This window comes from Alexandromys fortis, unplaced genomic scaffold (genome assembly GCF_014885135.2).
Source record: "Alexandromys fortis isolate MF-2015 unplaced genomic scaffold, M_Fortis_MF-2015_v1.1 scaffold_11, whole genome shotgun sequence".
NCBI lineage: Eukaryota > Metazoa > Chordata > Mammalia > Rodentia > Cricetidae > Alexandromys > Alexandromys fortis.
In genome coordinates this window covers 10,128,765-10,156,305 of record NW_026067912.1, presented here as the reverse complement: position 1 = coordinate 10,156,305, position 27,541 = coordinate 10,128,765, and the positions used below count along the sequence as shown (strand labels likewise).

The following is a 27,541-nucleotide window of genomic DNA, read 5'->3' as shown; positions in this document are numbered from 1 at the left end:
ACCCACGGAGTCATCTTCCCAGGCTGTAACCCTTTTTGAATTGGCTCACAGAGGAGATTTCTTTATGAACTTATAATATTTCTTTATTAAATCCCCCTTGACAACACAGTCTGTTTCCCACACTTCCTTCTAGCTAGTTTCATGGTCTTCTCCTGCAACCCCTTAATAAACCTTCCAATACTACTTGGAATGACATAGGGTCTTTCCCTGGGTCTACAGCACCCTGCATGGCCTGACTGTAGCACCTCTCCAACCAATCCCATTGCTCTCCCCTCCTCTACTGTTTGTGTGTCAGATTGTCCTTTTACTGCTCTTTATCATGCTTCGACTTCCACCTCAGGGTTTTTGTACCGTGCATCCCCGCTGCTCGGAAATATGCGGCTAGTCCTCCATCCGTGTTGTTTGGCTTCCTGCTTTAGTGCCATTTTCTCAGAGATCTTCCCCAAGCCTCCCTCATTCTCTATGATTCTCTCACCATGATAGGCACCCCTGTTTCCTTTATCATATGCACATACGCATATACGCATGTACATTATTTACTGTCTGCATCCATCAGCTGTAAAATGATGAGGTGTTTATCAGATTTATTTAGTTCGATGACTTATCATCTAGAGTACAGTTTGCCACAGTGATCATGCATTTTTGTTCAATGACTGACCTACTATGCTTCCCGAGATTGAAATTATGAATGCTACAAGCACAGTATTATGAACATTTTAGATTTTTAATTAAGGCCCCTTCTGCAGTCTTGATGACTGATTGTAGAAGGGACTTTCATGTTTGTCTTTGTGCAATAGTGAGCATGTGCATTTCTGCACACACAATCCAATACCCCACCAACAGCAGGGCCCACAGACTTTGGGGACGGCATCAATGTAGCCTATGCTTTCTGGCTTGCTCAATGGCACTATGCTGTCTTTGATGATTATGGTTAAATAGAGCCCATGTAGTTCTCATCCCATTTCAGTTCCTGGTGTTCAAAAATGACCAAATAAAAGCACCAAAAATATGTAGAATCCTGTTTCTCTTAAGATATATTTATACCCTAATAATACAATCTATAGAGGATAAAGTTTAGTAAACCCCCACATTGATAAAAAACTGATCTTCATGAAAAGACCATTTCTTTATATGTTAACCTACGACAATTAATAAAAAGAAAAGGTAAACCGTTAAGAAAGAGAAAAAAAAAAGAAAGAAAAAAAAAGAAAGAGATGGTCTTCAGACTTTTCTTTACAGATACCTGAGTTAGTATCACTTTAGGGTTCGAAAAAAAAGGGACAAATTCCTAGACTCCCTCTGACTGGAGGAAGGCACTGGCTGTGTCTTAGGTGATCTTAAAATACCTTAAAGATTAAGAAATTCTAATCTATGTCCAACTGACACAGAATGCCCCAGATTGTAACTATGTCTATTGCTGAAAATGTGGGTTTTGGCAGCAGATGCCTTTTGGGTAAAAGCGTCCCGAAAGTTTCAACTTCTAAATGATTCCGTGTGACGGCTGGCAGCTTTCCCTCTATTGACAGGTAAGACACACTTGGCTGAGGACAGCATCGCGTCAGGTGGCTAGCACTTCACTGGCTGTTCTTCCCAAATTTTCTGTCTGAAGGTTTTTTTTTTTAAGTTGAAAAATATAAAAACTTTGAATAGTGAAAACAGAAATAAGATTGAGTAAAATACAATAAAAAGAAACATGAGTCACAAGGGAATGGTGTGGTCACATGGCTGCGGGGAGGAAGACTCAGAGACTCCTGATTTCCCACTGACCCCCGCTATTAAGACAGCTTTTCCCCCTCAGGGGCCTACTCAGTGTGTGACGGGGAATCATTTCTGATGCCCCAGCTGAACTTCTTCCCAGCGGTTGGTCATGGAAATAGCTCTGCTCAGGACTTCAGGCGTCAGCAAAAAATGTGTAGTTCCCAAATGCACTTGACATTTTTCAAGCACAACTCAATTGCTCTCAGAATTGGCCACTTGTGCCTTGGAAAGGCAAGGCACACGAGGGGCCCCCAAAGTGCTGTCCTTGGAGTTTGCTAACACTTCAGGGGACGACGGAAGCCGCTCTTGGATGTTTTACAGAAGAATCAAAGTGGAACCTGCCTGCTTCTTTCCCTCCCTAGCCATGTGGGGAACAGGGCTTGAATTCTAGCACTCAGTCTGCAGGACATAGGTGGTGGTGGGGGCTCGGGATTGGTCAGGAAGGCCAGCAGGGACCTGCCCTCCCTCCATCTGTGTGCTCTGCTCTGGATCCTGCGCCTGTGATTTCCTAAGAGTACAGTGATCGTTGCTTCACTCTGATCTCTCTGTCTTTTGGGTCAATGTCATCACTTTTCTTCAAGTGAAAGCAGAACTATTTAATAAGAATGGAGAAAGTGTACCTAATAGTCTTCCTCCTGTGCTCTTTACATGACAGCAAAGACATGGGTTTGAGGAAGAATTGGAGAAGAACAGGATCTGCTTCAAATTGGCTTAGGAAATTAAGGATACACCCCCCCCCCCCCCGATTCAACAACCATGAGAGATTTCAAAAGGAAACCTAACAAATAAAAAAACCTTGACAAAGCATCCATGCAAAAGTCCACCTCTTTAAAAAGCTGTGAATTGTCATTTATTTATTTATTTATTTATTTATTTATTTATTTATTATTTATATCTCTGCTGCACAGGATCCTTGACTCATTTGGAAACTTCCAGAACAAGTGGCTGCCGATGGGAGGCTCCAACAAGGGATTTCTTTACAGTCTTTCCCACCCCCTCTGATCAGTCACCAGTGAACTTTGTCATTAACCTCAAACTCAACCGAAGCAAGAAGCAAATAAATACATAAAATCCTTTAATGCCAAATACCATTTTCCAGCAGGCAACAAACCAGTGGGCTCCCCAGAGGTGGGTTCCAGATTTCCTGTTGGTTTGGCTCTATTCTCAGGGGGTTATCCCAGCAGGGCCTGGAAACTGAAATGTACGACACAAATAATCCCCCTGCAGCAGCTCCAAAGGTCAGGCTGTCTTCCTCTTCCCGCCTCTCTCCTTTCCTCTCTCACTCTGTCTCCTGTTCGCTCACACACTGCATCATGACAACCGGTGGTGACCAGTCGAGGACATGCTCTTCTTCCTTACGCAGGAATCTGGCTGCAGGAAACAGTCTTCTAGAACCACAGCCAAAGTCGTGAAGGGTCTCTGTGTTGTGCCATATGCCCCAAAGCAGCTCTGCTTCTCGGGCAGGCCAGGTGTCGAGTATTGTTCTCCTGAGAAAACTGACACTCCCCCCGCCACACACACACAAGCAAATGAACCCTGACTCTTCAGAGAAGTGGATGGAAATATTGATACACACACAGCCCATTAATCCCTGAGATATTTTTCATATTGTCCGGGAGGTGTCTGAAATTTGACAAAAATCCAGCAAAAGGAGAAAGGCAGAAAGCCAGCAGGAATAGGGGTGCGGGGCTCAGTGAGGGAGGGAGGTCGGATGTGCAATGGGACACAAGGTTTCTTTGGTCTCTACCGGCCTGCCCTGGCCTTTGAAGCACTTGGTTTATTGTCTTTAAAGGAGTAGGTTTAATAAAGAGCCAGGCCATGAAGTGTACTGTAGCATGGAAAGTTACTGTAATTAGGTTTTCAGGAGTTATAATAAAGCATTTAGCTGGAGAGAGGTTAAATAACCACTTTCCTTCTTGGCATTATTATTACGGTCTCCTATAGGAGCGTGATGGTGGCGGTCCAGGGGAAATTTGATGTCTAGGTTTCTGAGAGATAGAGCAAGAGACATGAGGTGTGACAAGAAAGAGAAGAAAAGATAGAATACGCAGGTTGAGAAGGGGAAAGGCAGGGATACTGAAAAAGATGCTGTGGGATACTGTTGTGCTCAGTTACCAGCTGGACAGCAGCATCAGGTCATCTTTTAGGCCCTCCCATGAAACGTACTCATGGTCAAGAAATCAAGTTTCTACATTAAAGTAGAAAGCAAAGCTGTGAACTCGTGGGTGACAGGCTGGCACTATTAGGTCAGCCTTCTTTGTACACATAAGTATTCTTTATTATTCCTACTGATTTTGTTATTTTAGAGAAGCGATGGTATCATATACCAAGGTGGCAGCTGTCATCTTGCAGATCTGGCAGGCGGGCGGTGCTTGAATCCAGGCGCCATGCTCATCACCGTAGAACCTTGGGTGAGTGAGTCGATCTCTCTGGAGGGAGGACCATGGCATTATTTACTTCATAAAGAAGACAGGAGATCTGAAATGCTGGGAGAGTTTTTTTCATCGCGCACGCCGAGGAGCAGAATTGCCTGTGAATGGCCAGCGCACGTGGCTGTGAAGCATCTTGAGGACAGGAACTACGCGCTCTGCATTCTTTGTCACATATCCATGACCTCATACCAGTTCAATTATTTGTCGAAAGGACGCATTCTCCTTACGGCAGTGTGTTGCCCACCCCTCTCAAAGCACTTTGGGAAGATGGCGAAAGTGCTTGTCTCTTCCATTTGAGAATTGATATTTGGGTTGAAAAGTGAACTATGGTTTTTAAACTGCAAATCTGAAAATAATTTCAATGGCTAGTTCTTGACTTAAAAACAAAAACAACAAACAACCAATCATCCAACCAGGGTAACAGAAAGTGCGTGTTCAGTCGCGGCTCCCTCCGGGTAGGGGCTGTCTCAGGGATAAACAGGTTTGCAAGGTCTCTTGTCTCTGGGCCTTTCAAGTTATCCAGGGTGCCACTGTAGCCCCTTGTCTCACGAATAGTGGGAAAATCCTCTATTTTGCTATCTCCAAAATCTGCAGCTGTACCCAAAATACTCACAGCTGGAATAATTAGCAGCTCAATTTATTGCCTTCCGTTTTCTAAATAGAAACCTTGGCTCTTGATATTTAAATTTGTGTCACACTGTGACATAACGTAGCATTTTTCATTGTAAACCTTTTTTATTTTTTATTTTTGTTTGTTTTCTTTCCTCCTTTATGGAATGAACCGCTATCCCACGTGACAGGTAAGATCTCTTGAGTTCACTAAAGGAAACCGGCGTTTTGTGAGCAAAACCATTTCTGAGTCTTTCTCATGAAATGAGGAGTCTTCGTTTTTCCCAGCTCTGGTGTTGTGAAAAAAATTGGTGACCCCCCCCCCCAAGTTAATTGGTGGGCATCCCGACACCACACACACACACACACACACACACACACAAATATACACACATTAGGTAACAAAACAAAGACCGTGACTTTGACTTGAAACTTGACCTTGAATGCACCAAACAATGGGCATACAGAGACAGCTATTTCAGACAAATTTACGCGAGTATTCCCCCTTCGCCAGGGTGGAGGAACATAACCCTTTAGATACAATTGTCAAACAGGGTGACGTCACCCATCTCCCACAGCCTCAGGTCTGAATCCTTCATCACGCTCTGCTTCCCGTTGTTAGGCCCGCCTTACAAATTTACCATGTTTCTTTAGTCGCGTTATCAAGACTACTCTCTTTCTCTCTATTTTGCTTTTTGAAATCTCTGATAACTCATAGACAGTACTCAAGACTGTCTGGAGAAGGAAAACACAAATTATGGCAGAGATGTTTTAGAGTCCCAGGCATGGCAGGACATTGAGAAAAGCAACTCAACTCCCTAACTTCAGATGCTTCTGGAAAGTGAGAATAAAATGGAATTTCAGAGCCCTGGGAAAGGGCTGAGGAAGAACATGGATCAAAATTCTGAGCCCAGGAGCCTTGGAAGAGTTTAATACATCGTGCCCCAACTTGTGCCCATTTCCAAAACAAATACAATGTTTGATATTAAGGCCTCAAGTAAGAAGCCAAGTCACGTGATAATCAGCGAGCATGAGCACGTCACATGCTGTCATTGATGCCGTGGTGAATGAGTCTCACCCTCCTAGGGAACTGCTAATCTCAGGGGCAGAAGCAGGGTCCCTCACAGGACCGGAATTTACTGAGGATGTAAGTACTGGAGAGATGGCTCAGTGGTTAGGAGCACTGGCTGCTCTTCCAGAGGTCCTGAATTCAATTCCCAGCAATCACATGCTGGTTCACAACCATTCATAATGGGATCTGATAACTTCTTCTGCAGGCATATGTGCAGGCCGAATACTGTGTACATAATAAATAAATAAATCCTACAGAAGATTCGGACTATGACACCATCCAACCTGGTTATTGTTGCTATTTTGTTTTGTTAATGAGGTTCTGGGGGTCGAATTCAGGACTCCTTGCTTGCAAAACGTCACTTCATTGACAACTACCACTTCAGCCTCCTCATTTATTCTTTTTCTTTTCTTCCTTTCTTCCTTTCTTCCATTCTTTCTTCCTCCCTCCCTCCCTCCCTCCCGCCCTCCCTTCCTTTCATTTTGAAACTGTTATTTTCAACTTCTGTGTCATTGCTGAGGCACACCAGGCATGAACGCGCTGACCACTTCTATTGCAGACACCCAATGGGCTGGAAAATAGTGGGATAATGCATTTCTAAAAATTAATTTTGAAGATTCCACGTGGCGACGGTGTGCATTCTACCACTCTGCTCTCCCTCTGTTCCACAGCCGTACAATGATTGTACATCTCCACACATCCCTGTATCCTAATCTCCGGTCCAGCTCCTCGTTTGTAACTGGGAACGCACAGATAATCTCCCCCGAAGTCTGTAAGAATTTCTGGTAATGTATTTGCTCCTTATCTGTCACGTCCCTGCCCACCTGTAGCGCAGTTTATCTTCACAGGTGTGGTATCTCTGTGAACACGAAGATCTAATGGTGCATTTTCTCATCTAAATCACTTTCAAAAGAATACAGTCAGAGTGGCTTTCAGCTCTGGAAAGTCCCCGACACCGAGATGAGGCTCCTCCGAGTTTCTCTTGTTTTCCGCTCCTCTATTATAAAGGAGCCCTGCCCTCACGCACCTCTCTTTATATTTTCTTCTCTTTGGTACTTAAAAGATTTTGTCAAGGAGAAAGAGCTTCATTCACCATGATGCTGAAGGGGGATCATGTTGACAGTCTTCCAGATGTTAACACAGGGAACATCTGGACCTACATACAGTCTTTAATCACTCAGATGCCCTAGTAACCATCAAGTTACACACGGCGTAGGGACGTCACATTTTACTACTCTGAGCATGATTGGAAGTAGACTGTTTTTTCTTCCTTTCTTTTTCTTAGAAAAGCCTGGACATATTTATAAGCCTCAGCCAGACATTATGCAGGGAGTGAGAGACCTTGGAATGCTAAGTCCTGAAGGGGATGTCTCCATCAAAGCCTTCCCCTCAGGGTTCAGGGAACTCTGTAGAAGAGGAGGTGGAAAGAGGGTAAGAGGCAGAGGGAATGGAGGACCTCAAGAAAACAAGATCCTCTAAACCAACACGAGCCAAGCTCATAAGAAACACAGAGACTGAGGGAGCACGCACAGGGCCTGCACAGGTCTGTGCAGAATTCAAGAAAGTGCTGAAAGTCGTCACAAGTTTTTACTACTTAAATACCCAAAGTTTCCCGGCACTGTATAATAATTATTAATCTGATTACTTAAACATGTGAATATTTTTTTTTTAATGAGCCAGACTCACTGTTTACTCCTGACTGGCCTAGGACTTCCTTTGCCTACAGAGTGCTGGGATTAAAGGAGTGTGCCACCATGTCTCACTTGACCACGTTACTCCCCCAATTTAAAACCCACTATCTGCTATTCTTTACTTGAGAATTAAATCTATAATGTCTACAATGGACTTTCCTGCTTCCTAAAACATATGCTGGAATCAGGAAGGAATGGGAAAGCAAACTGACAGTAGCGAAACAAACAAGTCCCCCACAAAACAAACCACAATTCAAGAAGGGTCATTTTCTAGGTTTTCTTAGGTCCTCAGGACCTGTGTTCTGGGGGCTAGAAGAAGGAGGGGGGAAGGAAGGCAGGGAAGAGAGGAAATAATGTTGGAAGGAGAGAAGATGAGAGGAAGGAATGTTTAGGTATAAGAGTTCGACAGAATCGGCTGAGTACTTTTAAAGATTCCTTCTGGGCTGGCAGGAAGAGATGGAATTGGCTTATCTGAATCATTGTTTAGCTGATGACGTGGTTTGAAAACTTGCCTCTCTTCCAACTGATACTGGACCTGCTGGCACTGTGACAGTATTAATTGGAGTCCCTTGAGAGAATGAGTTGGCTGTGAGGACTCCACCTCCACGGACAGATCAATCACTATAAGCCTTGTTTCTTATCTTGGAAGTGGATTGCTCAAAGCCAGTGAGTCCTGAGCGCTCTCTCTCTCTCTCTCTCTCTCTCTCTCTCTCTCTCTCTCTCTCTCTCTCTCTCTCTCTCTCTTTCTCCCTCTCTCCACTACATGCATGAAATCATGCAGCAAAGAAGCTCCTTGCCAAACCCTGGCCTCCTCATTCTTGAATTCCCAGCCTCCAGAACCATAAGCCAATACATTTACATTCATTATAAATTGGCAAATCTCAACTATTCTGTTATAACATTACAAATGGACTAGGACAATTGACAGCAATGTGTGTGTGTGTGTGTGTGCTCGCGCGCGCACGCGTGCATGCATGTATTTGTGTGTGTCCTCACATGTGTGTGCTCCTACACATGTACACATTTGTGCATATGCCTGTGAAGTCCAGAGACCAGCTTCAGGTGTTGATTGTCGGGAATCGTCCATCTTGTTTTCCTAAGAAAGGCCTCTCGCTGGGGCCTGGGGCTCCTGGGTTAGGCTAGGGGAGCTGGCAAGTGAGCCTCAGGGAGTCACCCATTTCCGACTCCCTAGCATTGGGATGGTAGGTGTATGACACCACAGCCTTTACAGGGTGCTGGGGATCAAGCTCCGGTCCTCATGCTTGTGTGGGACAAGTCTTTTTTGGACTGAATGATTTCACCAGTCCCCAACTGCCAGCCATTTTTAAGGCATTAAAGCAGTCCTTGAAAGGGGTCTGGCAGAAGTGAAAGAAAATGAAAAAAAAAAAAAAAAAGCAAAAGCCGCTATTCATTTTTATGAATTCAAGATCTACTTCTCCATGAATAAATGTACAGTGTTCTAGTGCTCCCGTTAGGACAATGTTACTTTTGACTTTTTAAATTCTAACATAGAGATGGTTATCTTCAATACAATTTATTTTCCATTAGAATCTGCATCTGATCCTTCGAGACATGAGAACATATAAGAAAACCCATCTGCGTATTTACCTGCATTCCATTATATGCGCAGCATCCATAGGTATAATATTTTCTTCTTAAGTAGCACTCTTCGTGAAATGATCTAAGAGCTCTTCAGGGATATTAATTAAGTTTTACAGCAACCCCCGTGACACGTCTGCTTGCCGACATATATCTGTTAGACACTCAGAAATTAGTGCAGTGCAGAAGCGTGCCGCTGTGATGTGTTTGTAGGCCGGCCACATCCTCACTGACAATGCTCCGAAAGGATCCATACATTTCAATTGTCAAGGAAAATAAAATGCCGTTAAATAAGGTAAGCATCATTCAGCATCAGCATGTAAATCCGGCCATGGTGCTTCATACACTTGCAGGTGGATCCTGCAGTACCCTCGCCACAAGACAAGCGGCAAGGAAGAGGCTGCGGGAACATGGCTTCCTTGAAAAGATCTCTGGCTTCTTTGGAGCTAGGTTTCTAAGATTCCAGGGCGAGGCTTCTTAAAAATCCAAGTGTCAAGGAGAATTGTCGTGCACATTTGCCTTAAGTACCCGAAAAGCTTGTCAGTGCCTTCCTGGAAATCTTGATGAAGATGCAGGTGGACACGCTCCGGCATGGTGGATTGAAAGCCACCTGACAGCAAGGTGGGATGGGAGGTGAAGAGGCAGGTGCCTGCCTGCGGGCATTTTCTTTGCAAGAGGTTGAATTAAGTAAAAACATAAAGGCAAGTCTGGTGGAGGGGGAATTTGTTTCTCCTGATAGCTCAGAGATTTGTACTTGAACCGGGGTTCTTTCTAACTCTTAGTTTTTGTGAGAGAAGAGGGTGAAGCGGTTAGGTGAAAAGCAGTGTCTGCAATGCCTGTGTTTTAGGGCAGCTGGGTGAGGAACTGGGAAAGGGGAGCGAGACCAGGTCTGCGGCAGGCATGGACAACACCTGCTGTCTCCAGGAGGCAGAGTAGGGCAGTGGCTAATGGGTAACTGGTGGTAATACATGGTGTTCGGAGCCTGCCTGTAACCTGTGTAGCCTTCGGTATTGTTCTATCTTCGTTTGCTTCAATGCAAATATTTAGAGACATTGAGGGGATTAAATGGGGCTTAGCATGTGCTTGACAATGAGTAGGCCCTCAACATAATTGTTAGCCATTGCTGTAACGGAGATAATTACTCATGAATACCACACATTGCCTACTTTAAACCTCGCTTTCTTACTATATCCTTCATTTTTCCTCCCTCTTTTCCATTCCTTCCCTCTATCTGTTTTTGTTAGATATGGGATTTCTGATTAGCTCAATTATTTCTATTGCTTGCTTCCTTTCTAGGTGTCAATGAAGTTTTCTCCTCCCAGTGAGTCTGACTGCCAGACACCATTGCCTGACAAGAGTGCATCTGAGCCTCAGATGTGGCCTTGAAGTCTCTGTAGCTTGATCTCCTAAGACTTGCTCCATCCTATCCAGATGTTGTGTTTTCTGGTCTGAGATGCCATTTAGGTGGAGAGACTCCTACCCTCCAATCAAAGTGAAAGATAGATGCTGTTTTCTCCAGCCAGGCTTCTCTGTGTGTGCCTTCACTACCTATGACTCCACAGAGCCTTTAGAAATGGCATCCATTTCAATATGAACAATCTTTTTTTTCTTGCCTTTCCCAACTAGCTATAATTCACAGCAAGAGAGGGCACGTACTTCTCAGTGGACTCCTAGTGTACTTTAATGTGCTTGGTCACTCACAGGACCTCAAAATGTTGGCTGAATTAAGCCAAAGTCTTATGTACATCTTTGACAATGAAATTACCAATGGTAGGTGGGATATTAAAAAAAATCCTTACTTAGCATAAAATCAGAGTTTCAGACAAAATAATTATATAAGTTTGGCCAGAGGCATCTTTTAGACTGAGTCCCACAAAAGAGGCCATCTTTTTTGCTGGATTGTCCAGCCCTTGATCACACCACGCGCTCTCCTGTAATGGCTTGAAGAGTCACACTGCTGTGCCAGGGATTTCTCTCGGGGCTGTAGAAACTTGACCAGGTCAGCTCTCTTAGACATTCTTATAGTAGCCCAAACAGATAGATAGGGGCACGACAGATGAGGAGAGGGGACAAATTTAAAACACTGTCGCATTATAAATGAGAAAACAGGAGGCAGCAAAGGTACGTGTGAATTCACAAGGGCCACACTGCGTCCAGCTGCTGGTAAAGGGCTAGGACTAAGGGAAGACCTTAAGTCAGATTTTGCCTCAATGACGCCTCTTCAAATGCTTTGCATGGAAAGTAAGGAGGGGTTCCATGGGCTTGGAGTGCGAAAAGAGAGCTTGCCCAGCAAGTAGGAGGCCCTGGGTTCAATTTGCCTCACTAAAAATCCAAAACGAAAGCATAGAGAAAGGAGGTATATTCCTTCAGACAAAAACCCCTCTCTCCTCCCTATACCTTTACTCCATAAATTTGGGGATTCTTATTTTCAGTCCATCAGAGAAGTAGGTGATTAGAGAAAGACCATAACATCTGAATTGAGATGGGCACAATTTGGCACAGTCTACCGAACTTCCAAATGCATATTATCCCTACCCTTTGATCTAGCAATTTCGGTTCCTGGAATTTAACTTTTGAACATAATCATATAAGTATGCAAAGAAAGGTACACAGACAAGACTTTTCATCGCAGTTCTGTTTGTAATAGCACAAATCTGAAAGCAATCTAAGTGTCCATCAAGAAGACATTGGTTAAATAAATTATGGCATTATGGGACATTACAGAGACCTTAAAAAAGGGAATGAAGTAGGTCTACATGAAATTACCTGACATGATTTCCACAATATCTCATTAAGTCAAAATGAAACTTACTAAGTGGAATGTATATGGCTCCATTTCTATTAAAATATATGCCTAGACATTCATAAACATCTTTGGAAGCTTGAAGTAATAAGCCTTCAAGTGGTATTTTCTTGGAAATAGAAATTGAGAAGCAGAGATTACTTCTAGGCACGTCCCATCTTTCCAATAATTGAATATTTTCGACTAAAAGAATATCTACATTTTGTAATAAAGTAACTGAAAATTTTATAGTGACTATGCTTTCTTTTTCTTCCTTTTTGTTTTGCAGAGGAAGTAGAGATAAAAATTCTGTGTGACTGATTGGAACCTAAGTCCTCCACAATGGAGGAAATAGTGATAGGTTTGGGGAGAGCACCATTTTTTTTTATCCCAATCTCTATCCTATCTACACCCACATCTTCATCACCATCCCTGGTTTATCGATTCTCGTCTCTATTCCTCTCCCTATAGTTAGCAGAGTCCTAATTTCTATCTTCATGGTCTTCCAAACCCCCCTATCACCTCCATTGCCGTCCTCTACTCTTTTATCTCATCTCCAACCCTATCATTTTCTCCATCTTCATCCCATTTCCATTCCCACACCCATTCCTATGAATAATCTCTCTCTTCCTCTCTTTGTTTAAAATAGTCTGTTGGCTTTAGCACCATGAAGAACTTCACCCTTTCCTCTGAATGGAACAACATACAATTTTGAAGATGTACCCGAGGAGGACCCCATCTTAGTATTGTTTTTGTGTTTCTAAATGCCAAGGGGAGTGATGAAGACAACTCAGAGATCCAAGTAACTTGGGCACATACTGAGTGGGACCTCCCTTCCTTCTTTTGCCCACCTGTCACCATCACGAACACACTATTACTTGAAAATTTTGGAGAGTTCAAGTGTGCTTTCTTACCCCATACTACACTTAGCCTCACCACTTCTAGTAATTCTGAATTAATTCGCAGAGATATAAGCACTAAGGAACACCACTGGTAACATTAGGCCGCGTTGCATTTTATGATGGGAGTTTTTATCTAATTAAACATGGAACTGTTTTGATGTTGCATCTATTATGATCCATTAGGGAGCTGACTGCCCTCTGCAAAACATCCTACTCAAGATTTTCACAAGCAAGATCAAACACATTACCAAGAATATCACGAGCACGGAAGCATGGAGTTAAATAGCTCCCATTCATGGTTTTATTAAAAAGCAAAACCAAAAATTCTCCCAAGTTATTCAATTTCCCATAGGTAAAACCACTTCTCCTGCCATTTCCAGGAGGTGGGAAATGCATCGAGATGCTTTGAGTTAACTTTCTCATCACGAGTCCCCATAAAGAGCACTGGTTAGGAAGACAATAAGTGAGCATGTTTTAATTAGAAAATGTGGAATCCAAGCACTTTTGCAGGAAAGATGACGATAGCTTAAAAGAGACATCAGGAGACCAATAAAAGTTAAAATGCATGAAGTAGCCACAGTGAACTCAAAGGTAAAGTCATGGGATGTTTGAGAAGTGAACCAGAGAGGGTGATGCATCAGAAGTGGGTGGGAGGGAGTCAGTCAGTGGAACTTACTCTCTCTCTCTTCCATCGGACTCCGAGCAAACCCCCTTCTGTGCCCAAGCAAGTGAGACAACTCAGTGCCCTGAAATTCCTCCACCTCCCACCCTGGCCACTATACTCTCTACCCAGAGGAGAAATAATTACACTCAGGCTATGAGAAGAGATTGCTTGGTAGTGCTGAGTTTGATTTGGGTTCATCTCGAGTTTTTGTCTGACACTTTCTCTTTCACATTCTCTTACTGGCGTGGCATTTGACTATGGGTTTTATGCTAGCTATCTCTTCTAAATCAGGTCTTGTGTGGGCATATAATTCTGCCTTGCCAACCACTGGGGTCTGTCCTCTAAGTCTGGTGGGAAAAAATGGGTCAGTAGTGCTAAGTGCGATCCCTGCTGGGTTCCATGGGCCTCTGTTCAAGACAGTGCCCTTGAAAATTAGAAATCGCTAGTAGTAGTGGTAGTGACCCATGTTGTAATTGCAGCGCTCTGGAAATCGAGTTCCACACCAGTTTAGCCTACAGAATGAGTCCCTGTCATAAAGAAACACGCAAAACAAATGTCTGAGAAGAAGAACCTCCTTCCAATGAGGTTCCTAAACTATAACCACATAACTCACAGGCCCTGTAATGATATGAGCAAATGGGGTCCTCTAGAAGCACTCTGTTCAGAAACACAGTAAAGTCAGGCTAAGGCAGATGCCTGATATCCGAGTATAAGCGCTTGATTCCAAGTCTGCCAAGGACCTTGTCTCTTTTTTCCTAGACCCTGCGCCTTACATTTCATTTGTCTGCTCTGCTGACAGGAGACAAGGGCATCTGCCCCGTGGAGCTTTGTCTCAGGCAACTGATATAAAGCACCGAAGCCAATGCTCAGCACAAATGAGACATTTCAGACAGGAGTCTGTTGGGAAAAAAACAGCCCCAAACTGTCCAGTGGTTTTGGAGGCAGGACGCATTCCAGCAGGGCCACTCTTTTCCTTATGTGGACTGTGGTACAGAAGCTGGAAGGTTGAACTTGGTGCCTTCAGCATCCTGCTGTGGGACACACTGAGAAGGAAGATCCCCTAACATGAGGACCTGAGTGCCCGGAACACATATGTTCACACAGCACTCATTCGCAGGAACCTGGAAGCTTCTCCTTCCGTTTTACTGAGTGGGGGAAGGTGGGGCTAGATGCAGAATGCTTTCCTTCAGGGCCTATCCAAGGCCTAACTGAATCTCCCATACCCTCAATGTGTGTTCCCAGGTACAGCAGCTAGGCTGGTGGGAAATGAAAAAGTCATTATAAGAACTTAGCAGAATTTCTGATAACCATTTGAGTAATTTAATAAATTAAATTCATGCACACATGATTGAATTATCGGTGACAGAAACCTGGGGAGGGTGTTTACTGTCCCCCAATTAGTTACTATGAGCTAGGAATAATCCTCTAAGTGATTTAAAAATTCCTAACAAGTTCAAGGGAGAACTTTTGTCTTTAGCACTGGGATAGTTCACAAACAGGACTAAGAAAAGAACTGGGAATTGATCGGTGGGCTTGGCGGCAATGAAGCTACCCGAGGAGACTTTTCTAAATACACTCATATACTCCGCCAGAGTATACAGCTCAGGTTGGGACTAAGAAAAGAATTGGGAATTGATTGGTGGGCTTGGTGGCAATGAAGCTACCCGAGGAGACTTTTCTAAATACACTCATATACTCCGCCAGAGTATACAGCTCAGGTTGGGCGTGATGGGCCGGTACCCGAGGATGGATTGCAATCCTAAAGACACAAGATCCCAACTCAGGAAGGCGAGTGAAGCTAGCTAATAAATCAAAGGAATCCTCAACAAAGTTGCGGAGCCCATTTCCTCTGCCTGGGAGAACCACACATGCCTTCTGTGACTTCTGTGAGAAGAAAAGCATCTTCAGAGAGTCAGAATTAGAAAAAGACTCTTGCTTTCACACACTTTTCCCCCATTGGAGCCAGATAAAACACCCCAGGGAAAGACTTCAGGAAATGCCCCAAGGGAGTGACAGTTGATATTAGCTGAGTGGGTGAAAGAGCACAGAGAGAGAGATGGAAATATTTGGGTTTTTTTTTTTTTCCATCTGTGAATTTAACCCAAGAATCTTCAACATTTACACAGACTCAGGGCAGAGTCTTGCTCTTCCAAGGCACGACCACGAGGTGGCCTCCATCCTTAATTGGGTCCCTAAGGCACGAGCTGTAGAAGGACAGATTTTTGTAAAAATTTCTTTGTACCCATAGGCTTCGCCCTGGCAACTGGCAAGCAAGAAGTTCTAGTCTTCAAAGCTTTAATCAACTTAGCGCTTCTTAATTTTACAGAAGAGGCCAAATTCTAAAAAGGCAGCCTCTCCTTGGATACCTCTGCCTTCCAAGTCTGCAAACCATGCCAAAAGTAGGCTAGAGGGGTCTTGAGTAAGATGTAATGCTTGCGCCCTTCTTAATGCACCTTGTAATTTGCACGCATGCCACGACACCTTATTTATTTTCTTATTAATGGGTCTGAGTGTGTTTAACACCACAAGCCATAAATTGCAGAGCAGTGGATTAGATGAGGTGCTCTTTATTTTCCTGCCTATTGTCAGAAAGAGATGTGGGGGATGAGATGCCCCCCACCCCAACTAGCTTTCTCTCTACCTAGTGCTCTTACCCCTCTTATCCAAGAGCCAACCACCTTGCTTCCATCTGACGAAGGTGGGGGAGAACAAAAAGACATAGGCTGGCTTCTCACTAGTAAGTTCGCCTATTGAGCAGCTCTGTTATTGAGATTAATAAGCTGCCAGTTTCCAAGGAAGGCTAACAAAACAGCAAAATTAAAGTGCACAGCGACGTGAAATGCTGCTGGTGGCCAGGCGGGATCATGGTGTCAAAAAGGCAAGGTAAAGCTATAAAATAAGGCCGAGCTTGAAAGGCTAACCTAAAGGTCTCATTAATTTCCATGTTGCCTCTGATGAGAATTTAGAGGGGCGTAATGTTTAGCAATATGGAGAATCAAGCCGCCTATTGATTTGAAAAGCGCTCCAATGCATTTGGCTCGCTAGGAGTGAATTCCACATTTAAACCTTAGCTGGAAACATTAGGGAAAAAAGGGGGGGAAAAAGCAAACAGGTTACCTTGGTTTAATATTCCTAAGATCAAGCTTGTCAGCGACGCTGTCAGACAATTAATCCTTTGGTAGAAAAATCCATCTGAGAACGAGTTTGGAATAGTCTTTGGGCTCAGCATGGTAGGGAAGCTTCAACAGTCTTTCCGCTTCTCTGTGAGAAACCTTATTTCCTAAAAGGTCTTGCATCCCAGTAACCAAATGCGTACTACTAACAAAATACCCAAGTGAGGCCAGGATGACTTTGTCTGGGAGACAAAAAGTATGTGATTTTCTGGTCCTAGAGTACCACTCCTTCAATGTCGCTTATCAAGCCCAGTGAGGGCAGCTCTCCATCAGAGCCCCTGCCCCAGCTTCCTGCTGAAAGGGTACCAGCGATGCTCCCAGGCTGACTGAACGAACAGCCATGGCACCTGTAGCCACGAGGCTGCGTCTTACCCATGTGGCAAAGTTCTACTCGGAATTAAAAACATTAAACATTGTGAAGCTAGAATATAGCACAAAGCCTTGCTTGGAATTGGGCTTTCTTGCAGCCCATGCTACTGCCACCAGCATGCAGTGAGGCCTCAAGTTCACCGTGCCAGGTTGCTAGCAATTCTTGGTGTTGACAAAATCATAAAGATATTTTAGGTGATTTGTAGGAAGGGAACCAAGACTTTTTTTTTTTTTTTTTTGGAGAGATGCAATAGCATCAAGCCATAGGCAGCCACTATGGGGCCCTGGAAGGAGATAGACCCTTCAGTTCTAAAGGACAAAGGGATCAGTGACCTATATTAGTGCAGAGCCACAAGCAGGAAGGCACCAGAGAAAAGTAAAGGTGGGAATTCAAAGTCATCTTGGGCTTGGGCTGCAGCTGCAATGGGGAGAAACAGAACTGTACTCTTGGTAAGAGCTGTCAGGCCACTGAATGCATAGCTTAACAGCTCTTCTGGAAGACAGAGAAATTTAATATCCCATACCCCAAGATGCTGCAAAGGACACCTTATGCCACACCCAGCTTATGATTTTGACAAACACTCAGTCTATATCCAGTAATATCCATAGATCATTTTGCATCTTATGTCATTCATAATGCAGCAATTTCACCATCTCCATGGAGAAGATAAATTAATTTCCTCTATCTATTAATTTTCTATCAAGATAAGAATAGTTTCCATTCCCCTCCTTATCTAGTTCCAAACATCATGATGGCTAAAACATGGCATTTGGAGTCAGGTAGTCACAAGTTCAAATCCCAGCTTTGCCATTTGCTGTTGGGTGATGCATAACTTCCTATCCTGAGTTCCAGTTCTCACTAATTCAATTAGCATCCATTCATTCAATCCAACAGTATCTCTGTGTAACCCAGGATGGCCTCAGACTTGTGATCCTCCCACCCTGCTCCCTCCAATGCTCCTTTAATTTCAAATAGGAATAGTAACACATCCCTTATAAGGGCCTTAAGGGATTAAATGGCATATGTGTAAAGCTAAGTGGAAAGCAAAAAAAAAAAAATCTGAAAAAGAATTGTTGTTACTCAAGACCTATATGATACTGTAGAATAAATTTAACATAATTTCCAGAGTTTTTTAAAAGGAGGGGGAAAAGGACATTTACCATGAGCTGAGAATACGCCAGCCTAGCTGGTATTTGTAAATGAATGACTTCCTATTGCTGAAAGTTTCAAGTGGCTGACCAGTAGTATTAATATCTGTACATAATGTTCTCGATGTCATGAACTTCTGCATTCTGCCGCAAAAGGTGTTCCTTATTTAGGGAATGATAGCCATGATGCACAGAGCTCCTGAGTCAGAACACAAACTCAGCCCTCAGTTCTGCACATGAATCACACCGCTCATCACTGATTCCACCTGGGTGATCTCCTCCACCTACAGCGGTCACTGCAGGGGTTGGGGAGGGTGCTAACCAAAGCCACTGGCTTTCCCCTTAACAATGGCTTCCCCCTTAACAAAGGTTTCTTTACATGGAACCTGTAGTCCACTGCCACATCTATTATTATTATTATTATTATTATTATTATTATTATTATCTTGTTTACATTGCCCTGGTGGCTTTTCATTTTGCTTTGGGTGAACATCCCGAATCTTTATCATAGTCCAAAGCCCTGTTCATCATGTCTTTGCCTACTTTTCCTAGCCCGTTTTCTTTTCCTGACATTGTAGGGCTCCCGCCAACTCCCTTCTTCTCCTCACACCCAGTCTCTTTCTTTTTCTCTTTCTGTCTTCTGATTGCCCCCTCTTGTGTGTGTGTGTGTGTGTGTGTGTGTGTGTGTGTGTAAGCCAGAAGGTAACCTTCAAGAGTCTTTCCTCATCTCTCCACCTTGTTTTGGGACACAGTTTCCTTCACCACTGTGTAAAATGGGAAATCCCATTACCCACAGGCATGCTGGGATTATAGATGCTTGTTACTATGTCTGGCTTGTTGATAGGTTCTGAGGATCAGGCTGTGTGACGTGTATGAGTAACGCTTTTAACCCCTAAGCTAATCTTCTGAGCCCTAGAACTCTCTCTAAGTCTCACCGATACCCATTTATCATGGGTTTGACTTCTCTCTACCTCTCATGGAACTTGCCACTTTCACTTTTGGAGAGACATTTGTCGGTGCTCTGTTTCCTCCTGTTTAGCATTTCTGTAAGGGCAAGGCTTGCTTTGTGTGTGTGTGTTTGAGCTCTCACTCTCTGACATGTAGTAGGCATCCTCACAGACATTTCTAGAATGAATAATGAATGACCATCTTGAAAAAGCAACTTGCCAACTTGCTTATAACTTGATGATGCGGATGGTTAAAATCAGGGTTTTCTGAGTTTCCGCATCTGGGAAGCTTTGCCCTGCTTAGGGATTCTCCTTGGTCACCTGCCACGCAGACAGATCTGGAGAAGGCTGTCTCAGCAAAACACAGAGGGAAAGTCGGAGTCTGTCACTGAGATACTGCTACTGTTTTAGACAAGAGAAGCTGACTTCTGACACTTCCCAAGAAGCTGCCGAATAGGAAGATTCCTGACCTCGGCCCTCTCTGCAGAGAAGAATAGACAGGTGATGGGGACGGCAGGCAGGAAGCCCTGGGGACCTGATTCTATACCAGAGGAAGATGGAGGGTGCTGATTTACTGTACGAGCTGCTCACACCGAAGCCCTCTGTTATGTGCTTAGATTTTGTGGGCTATAGTATGGCTCGTGGCATTGGGGGTATGATCCAATTGGTAGAATGCTTGCCAATTATGGCTCATACATAAACTGCCTTCAATAGTGGAAATTTACATGCTGTGCTCTAATGGAACTAACATGTACATAGAGCCCTTTTTACATGATTTTTTATGTGTTCATTGCCTCATGTGGATAGTTCTTATTTTTTTTGTTGGTGTCTCTCTCTGTGTGTGTACGTGTGCGTGCGTGTATGTGTGTAATTGAGTAGTTGATGTTGAATGTCTTTCTCCATCACTCTGTACCTTAATTTTTGGAATGGAGTCCATCATTGAACCTGGAGTTCATGAATATGGCTAGACCAGTTGGCCATTGGGCTCCAGGGATCTGTCTGTCCCTCTGTTTCTCCAGGGACAGAATCACAAGCACATGCTGCCAGGCTTGCCTCCGACATGAACTCAGGTCTTTAGGCTCACATAGCAAACCCTTTACTGATGAACCTGTCTCTTCCGCCCTGGCTCTGTTTCCCATGTCTTATATTTCTATGACTCTGTAATCAGCACTTCCAATTCTGTATGTTGTAAGACAAACTACAAAACAATCACATGGTTCAATGAAGACTTTACAGACCTCTTTAAGCCGGGCAGGGACACCGACATACAATGATGAGAGGCAAGGGCCTGTCCCCACTGGTTTAAAAAAAAAAACACTGGGATTTGGCTGGGCATCTCTAGGGATGGCAGGATGCCTGTTCATTACCTCCAAAGTATGGAGCTCGTCCATCACTCCCAGAAGTTATAATGAATGAGGGGGAGGTCATGGAGCTGCTGGTAAATTTCCATTTTGTTCTCTCAGTTAGCGACTACCTCACAGTGGGCCTCTGAAACAGCTTGCCTTTAGTGATTCTTTCTCTAGGACTTGATTATCTGAGTCTTCTTTAGTATTGATGAGGTGTGGTGATCTTTGCGGGGCATCATGTCCCTACAAAGGACTCCCACACCTGCTACCATACCCCCGAGGGTAAGAAAATGATGCTTCCTAGATCTCACCTTTTCAGCATTTGAATGAGTGAGTTCATTTAGCTCTCAGTTGTTAACAACAATATAAAAAAATGGTGGTCATGGGAACAAATGATCCACAATTGGGCTTGGATGTTCTCTATTTTTCTACTTGGTAGACCCTTACTTACCTCTCAAAATGCAGATCTCGTAGCTTTTAAGCTGTGAAACTTTTTTGTGACAATCACTCTGACTTTCACACTTCCATTATCTATTATTATATGTAGTGGACTTTCCGTTCATCTAACCCCTCATTCGGGTTGTGTGGGACCTTAGAGAGGGGTGAGTACAATTTATTCATGACCTATTCAGTGTCTAACATTGCTCTTGGGAATTCAGAACCTATCTGATAACAAGAGAGAAAATTAACATTGTTTTAAAAAGAATAAATAGGCTTGTTTCTGGGTAAAATGTCCTTTCCCTTCCGCTTTCCTTTTTTAAGGTTGGGCCAGTGAAACCACTGATACATTGAAATTATATGCTGTACAGATTCATGTTATTTGTTTAATTTTATTTGTTGTGTAAGTGTATGTGTGCATGCACATTTGTGGGTGTGCATGCATTTGTGAGCGGAAGCCAGGTGTTGATGTTGGGTATTTTCCTTAATTGCTCTCCTCCGCCTTAGCTTTTGAGACCTGGGATTGATGCATTGTCTGCTGGGCTGAGAAGTCAGTGAGTGTCAGGGTCTTCCTGCTTCCTCAGATCCCACCTCCAGCACTGGGGTTTTAGCTATGTGCTACTGTGTCTGGCATTTCCCAGGAACATGAGGGTTTTCAACTCTGACCCTCACTTTTGTGCAGCCAACTGAACCATCTCCCCAGCTCTTAATTGTTTTGGTGCTAAGAATTGACCTCAGCCTTGTATAAAACAAGGTCAATCTTCATTCACTGAGCTACCCTTCCAGGCCAGAATATCACAGGTTCTTAAAGTATTATGGCTTAATGCTAAGGTTTTAATGTGCAGTTCCCCGTGCATTCAAGTTCTTTGCATTTAGATCTGCGAAGGCTGAAGTTGACTTGATTTCTGGGAGTCTTCCCAGTCCCTGGACAGACTTTCTCAGTCTCTGATCTCTGGGTCTCAGTCTCTGATCTCTGGGTCTTGAACACACTGAACAAAGAACATCCAGGTGCTGCTTTCACCTCTCTTTTCTTTTCAGACAGACTTCAAGGTTTTGGAGATCCTGCCTATGGGCAGAGTTCGTCTGTAACTTGCCTTTTCCAAGGACATCACGGAAGACTCCCAGTCCTTGGGGAAAATGCTACTTGTGCAAGGGCTCTGTAGAAGTACTCTAGAGAGCAGTGGGCACATGCTGAGAGAGCTTACCTCAAGACAGTGGTAAGTGACCCACTGCTTTTGCGGGTCCTTTCGGTCATGTGCTCAACAAGGGGATCTTTTCTTACAAGTGGTTCTCGACAACAAGTCTCCTGGGAAACCAACCAATTTCATCAGCAGCTAGGAGGCATATTTATAGGGATCCTTTTGAATATTTTTATTTTATGTTTTTATGACATGGATGTTTTATGTGCATGGTTATCTGCCTGCATTCCACATACATGCCTTTGTATATGTCTTTATAACCAAGGGAAGAGTACTTTCAAGCAGCAGCTGGTGGATCTGGCCCTGTAAATTGGACAATCTAGCATGCAAGACACAGGCTTATGATTGTCCACCCAAACAAACATCTCCCACCTTTATTGTGGGGGCATCACGAGGGTGCTACCAGGTTCCCTCACAACTTATTGCCCCAGGGAAATCACAGACCTACTGCAGGAAGGTTCTTTACGTCTAGATTACGCATCTCTGAAGAAGACATAATAATCATCCCTGTAGACCTTGTTGGATGGCTTTTTGACTCCACTAAGATAAAGTTGGAATGTATTAATGCACATAGAAAAATGCATATTCGAGCACACAGGAAATGCACAATAAAAGCTTAATACCAATGGCAATCAGGTAGTCACACATCTCTCTCCCCTGTTCTCTCTTATTTCTTTCTACCCAGAAACTATTTCTCATATATAGTCATCTAGTAACATAAAATGAGACTGATCACAAACTCCAGAGTGGCTCATAAACACCAGGAGACAAAACAGAAAAATTTCATCTAGCTTGGTTGACCAGTAGCTTCTGCCGTAGCTCTTAGGATTGTTGCATTAGTGCAGAAGGTAATAACTCTATTCTGTATAATCCACGGATAGCACTCTTACGCCTTGACATCTTTTACGCTTTAAAGATTAGGGCTGAAGGCATAGATGAAAACCATGAGTTAACTGCCAGAAAATGAAATGGAAGTGCGGTGTGAGCACAGGAGCCAGGGTGCCCCATCTACCAGTGCTCAAGATCTTGCTCTTTAAACTTGAGAGACGCCCTAGATGAGCAACAGCTCCAGATGTTACCGCTGTCTCAATTGCTTCCAGCTGTGTGTAGAAAATCCACCAGCCACAACCAGAAACACTGTGGATTATTTGTCTACTTCAAACCTAAATTATTAAAGTTTAAAACTGACTTGAGAATGTCCTGCAGAGCCCATACAAATGGGTGTGTTGGTAGCTCTTTCGGGGAAGCAAACAACTGGAGTGCACAAACCAAGAAGGTGTCTGGGGATGGAGCCTCAAGGCTCTGGGCATCACAGACCCAGTCTCCTCATGGCTTTCCCTGTCAATTGTCTTGTCTACCACACTGTGTCCCCAGGATCTTCTTTAAGCCTACTGAGGAATGCAGGGTTTTCAGAAGACCAGAAGGGAAAGCGGGCATTGGACCGAAGCAGAGAAAAACAAAACCGAGCCAGACCTGGGGATAATTTCCAGATTCTCCCTCCCCAATACAAGTACCTCCCCATTTTGCTGTTTGTTTTTTTTTTTTTCCACATCCCTGTTTGCCCCAGAGCCATCAAGCTGTTAGTGTGCACAGGAGGGAGTAAACTGGGCCAGCAGGTTGGATGAAATATAAATTAAAATTAGACTTCTGTCAGTCTGGAATCGGGGATTGTTTTCAAGGTCTCCCCAAACACTTAATTTCAAATGAGTCTTCATTTATTACTTCAAGAAAGGCCAAATGCATAATTTATCAGCCACATTCAGTCAATATACCCTTATAAGCATGTTTCCCATGAGCCTTTGAGTAAAACTATGTTATGCTAATTCTATTAGTTGGGTACACAAAAGCTGTATAAGAAAGTAAACAAGCATTAAAAGGGGACACATGTGAACAAAGAAATACTGATCAACCTACTGTCCAGGGTCAAATTACCAAGGGACAAGGAGGCATTACACTTGTCTCCTTATGCTGACAATGTCTCTCCAACAAGAGCTAAGAGCCACTCAGGGCCAGGTGACTTGGATGACTTAGAGTAGGGGGAAGGAACTTACCGAGTCTCCAGCGGCACGTTACTATTCAGCACCCAGCTGTCCTGAAGCTGAACGGACTCCGGTGTGGTGGCCAGGTCATTGGGTGCTGGAGCTGGGGCGTGGATTTGGCTCCGCCGATTAGTCAGGGAGTTCCTGTTGAGGGAGTTGGCCGACGAGTGGTGATGGGACAGCGTGTGGTTGTGAGGGGGTGGCAAAGGGGGCCTCAGAGTTGACTGGCTGTGGTGGTTCGGAGGGCCTGGAAGAGAGGAAGGAGAGAGAGCCATCAGAACCTGCAGACTCCAGTCTCAGGAACTCCGCACCTGTGGGGTGGGGTTTACAGCCAAAGGCCCCATGTCCCTAGTGACTGCAAACCACAAACCAGAGGTTACAGGTGGGGCTTCCGAGAACACCCCAGGGTTATCAGTCACAAACAAATACTGTGCTTTGATTTGTATTTATTGATATGCATCAATTAGAGAGCACAGAGGGTCGAGGCTAGAAAAACCAACAGGATAAGGGAAGAATGGTCCCTGGAATTGTTGGATAATTGCAACGGAAGCGACAACATTCTCAAGGCTGGTTTGGTTTGTGACAAGTTTTTATTCCATTTCTTGGTAAAAACTTAAAGGCCTAGGTTCTCTGAAACAAACAACAAACCAATCCAGCTATTCTTGTAGAAATGGAAGATACAATAATGGTTGCAAGAGGCTTTACAGGAGGGAGGGCACAGAGAGTTACATAGGAAGACCAAGCTTTGGGGTTCTGCTACATAGTAGAGCCATTATAGTCAACAATAATGTTGACTATATTTCCCACTACAGGATGGTCTCTTGAATGTTTCATCAAAGAGAAGTGCAATGTTTCAGGTGGCAGGGATGCTAACTGCCTGGATTTGATCACCACACACCACACAGTGCACTGAAACATCACTTTGTACAATTGTTGTGTGTTAGCCGGGCGGTGCTGGTGCACGCCTTTAATCCCAGCACTTGGGAGGCAGAGGCAGGCAGATCTCTGTGAGTTCGAGACCAGCCTGGTCTACAAGAGCTAGTTCCAGGACAGGCTCCAAAACCACAGAGAAACCCTGTCTCGAAAAACAAACAAACAAACAAAAAAATTGTTGTGTGTCAATCAAACATGGTTACTGGGCCAGGGAGCTGGCTCAGTGGGCAAAGTGCTTGCTGTGTAAGCATAATGATCTAGATTTGGATTCCCAGAACACATGTAAAGCCAGACACAATAGTGCCCATCTCCATCCATAGCCTTTCTACCGTGAGATGAGAGGTAGTGGAAAGGGAATTACCGGAAAATCTCAGGGCAGCGAGCCTAGCGTGTATAGCAGTGACCATCAAAAGATACTGTCTCAAACAAGGTGGATGGGGAGAAGTGATACCAGAGGTATGGAACACACACACACATACACACACACACACACTCACTCACAGGGGCGGGGAGTGACTTTGCATTGAAATCATAGTAGTGACTAGGTAGGAAAGTAAAGCATTCCAATTGTGGATAGGATTGAACTGGAGTAGCTGGAAGTGTTCTTCAGAGACTCCAGATCAGTGTTGCTGTGGCTTAAGGCAAACATGTCTCTTAAATGAGTAGGGGACCCTGAAGAGCTGTACTTTTGGATAAAGTTTTCTGGGTTTTTAAGAAGCCAACAACTCAAAACAAATAGGTAAACACATGAATAGGTATAAAAACATATACGTGCCTGTATATGTTTCCTTTTTCTTCCTTCCTTCCTTTTTTTTTTTTTTTTTTTTTTTTTTGAGTCTGCCAGCCCTCTCTATTAGGTTGAGAGCTCCTTTCCACTGTGAGATGACCCCAGGACAGAGTCTGCAGAGGGCTAAGGGAGATGTTTTGAAACCATGATCCTGGCTCCAAATCACATCCCATCTTGCAAATACTGAAATCCCCTCTCCTTGCAGGGAAAATGCTCACATGAGATCTCTGTCACTGGAAAGGCCCCTGTGTAAATACCTTTACTCAGGATAGCCCTGTCCAGGGTTTTCGTAGCCACCGATTCTCTGTGGGCACAATGTGGTATTTTAAACGTAACCAAAGCAAAAGTGGTTTACTCTTGAGATGTAAGCCTATAATTTCCTTTTAATAGATGCTGAAACATGACTTTTAATTCATGTACTTGAGAAAGTCTATTTTTTTTTTTGAAGCCTCTAGTCAGTGTTGGCAGCTCACCAGGTGACTGCTGAGCCTTGTCATTTCGGCCCCTGCCAACTTTGAAAATCCCCAGCCCCTGCCGTCCTGGCTCTAAGAAGTTGGCTCAAGTCTTTTAAACAAGCAATTTGACACAAATTTCAACTACTTGTCTCCTTATGTGGCCAGGCTACATCTCCAAAAGGTGTAATCTACATTCTGGGGTTCCTGTGAAGCATTCTGTGGGAAATACAACATGTCAAAAAAGATACTAGGTTTGGAGCCACCGGCACCGACGAAAACAGAAAAGGGAAGGACAGAAGAAAACTGCTCCTTGAAGTTAGTATCTCTGGGTTGAAATTACTTGGGAATTTTTTTTTCTAATGTTCAGAAAAAAAAAAAAAAGACAACTAAAGCTAAAACCCAGTGGGAGATGCCAAGGTACGGTTGTATAGATTTTAAATCGTGTCCTCTAAATGAACCTGTAATTCGTGTTTTACATTAGGCAGCGGTGACACTTTAAATACATCTTTGGTGGAGTTTCATAGCTGTAGCAGGCTATTACATATGCCGGCATTGTTGTCTGACTAGTAATGTATTATTACGTCGTTATTTAGCATTTATCTGTCTCCTATTAGCGGGGAGAGGTGGGAAAGGGGCAAAATGATGTAATAATGGTCTCTCAGAAGCACTCTCCAGCCCCTCACACAGGGTTAATGAATTCTCATGCCTTTCTTTCTCCCCTCTCAACCCCCATCCAAGTGCTATCATTATTCCCCATTACTTAGGCAATTAAGAGACTTTCCTGGGGAAGATGAGGCGCACAGGGGAGAATCCACTCTCCCTGCTCCGAGCCCTAACTTTCTGTCTTCCTCTGCCCCCGGCTCCCACCCCCAGCACCCTGGACCACACACTCTCTCCGAGTACAAAGAGGCCAAGTGAGGAATGTAATTCCCTGAAAGAGTTCCCAGCCCGTCCTGCTTCCTGTCTGCTCACCCCAGCAGAGCTTGCCTCTTCTAGCTGTGTGGCCTTTGCTTCACTGCCCATCTGTGCTAGGAGTGGGTGGAATTCCTGTGGTTGTGTGTGTGTGTGTGTGTGTGTGTGTGTGTGTGTGTGTGAGTGTGAGGTCTCCAGAGGGTGATGTCTGGGGCAAGGGGAGAATGAGTTTGGCTGCTACATGGTATGATCCAAAGACGCTAGGCAATGAGCATCCATATTAAT

General features: G+C 44.0%; 1 protein-coding gene across 3 annotated transcripts in view; it reads right to left on the bottom strand.

Moving 5' to 3' along the window:
* The window catches only part of Tenm2 (teneurin transmembrane protein 2), a 424,931-nt gene that overhangs the window by 265,963 nt on the left and 131,427 nt on the right, over positions 1-27,541 (bottom strand). For all 3 annotated transcript variants that reach the window (XM_050138699.1, XM_050138700.1, XM_050138701.1), the window contains exon 3: positions 24,182-24,416. In XM_050138699.1, coding sequence (XP_049994656.1) covers positions 24,182-24,416 — 235 coding nt within the window. The remainder of the gene's footprint in view (positions 1-24,181; positions 24,417-27,541) is intronic.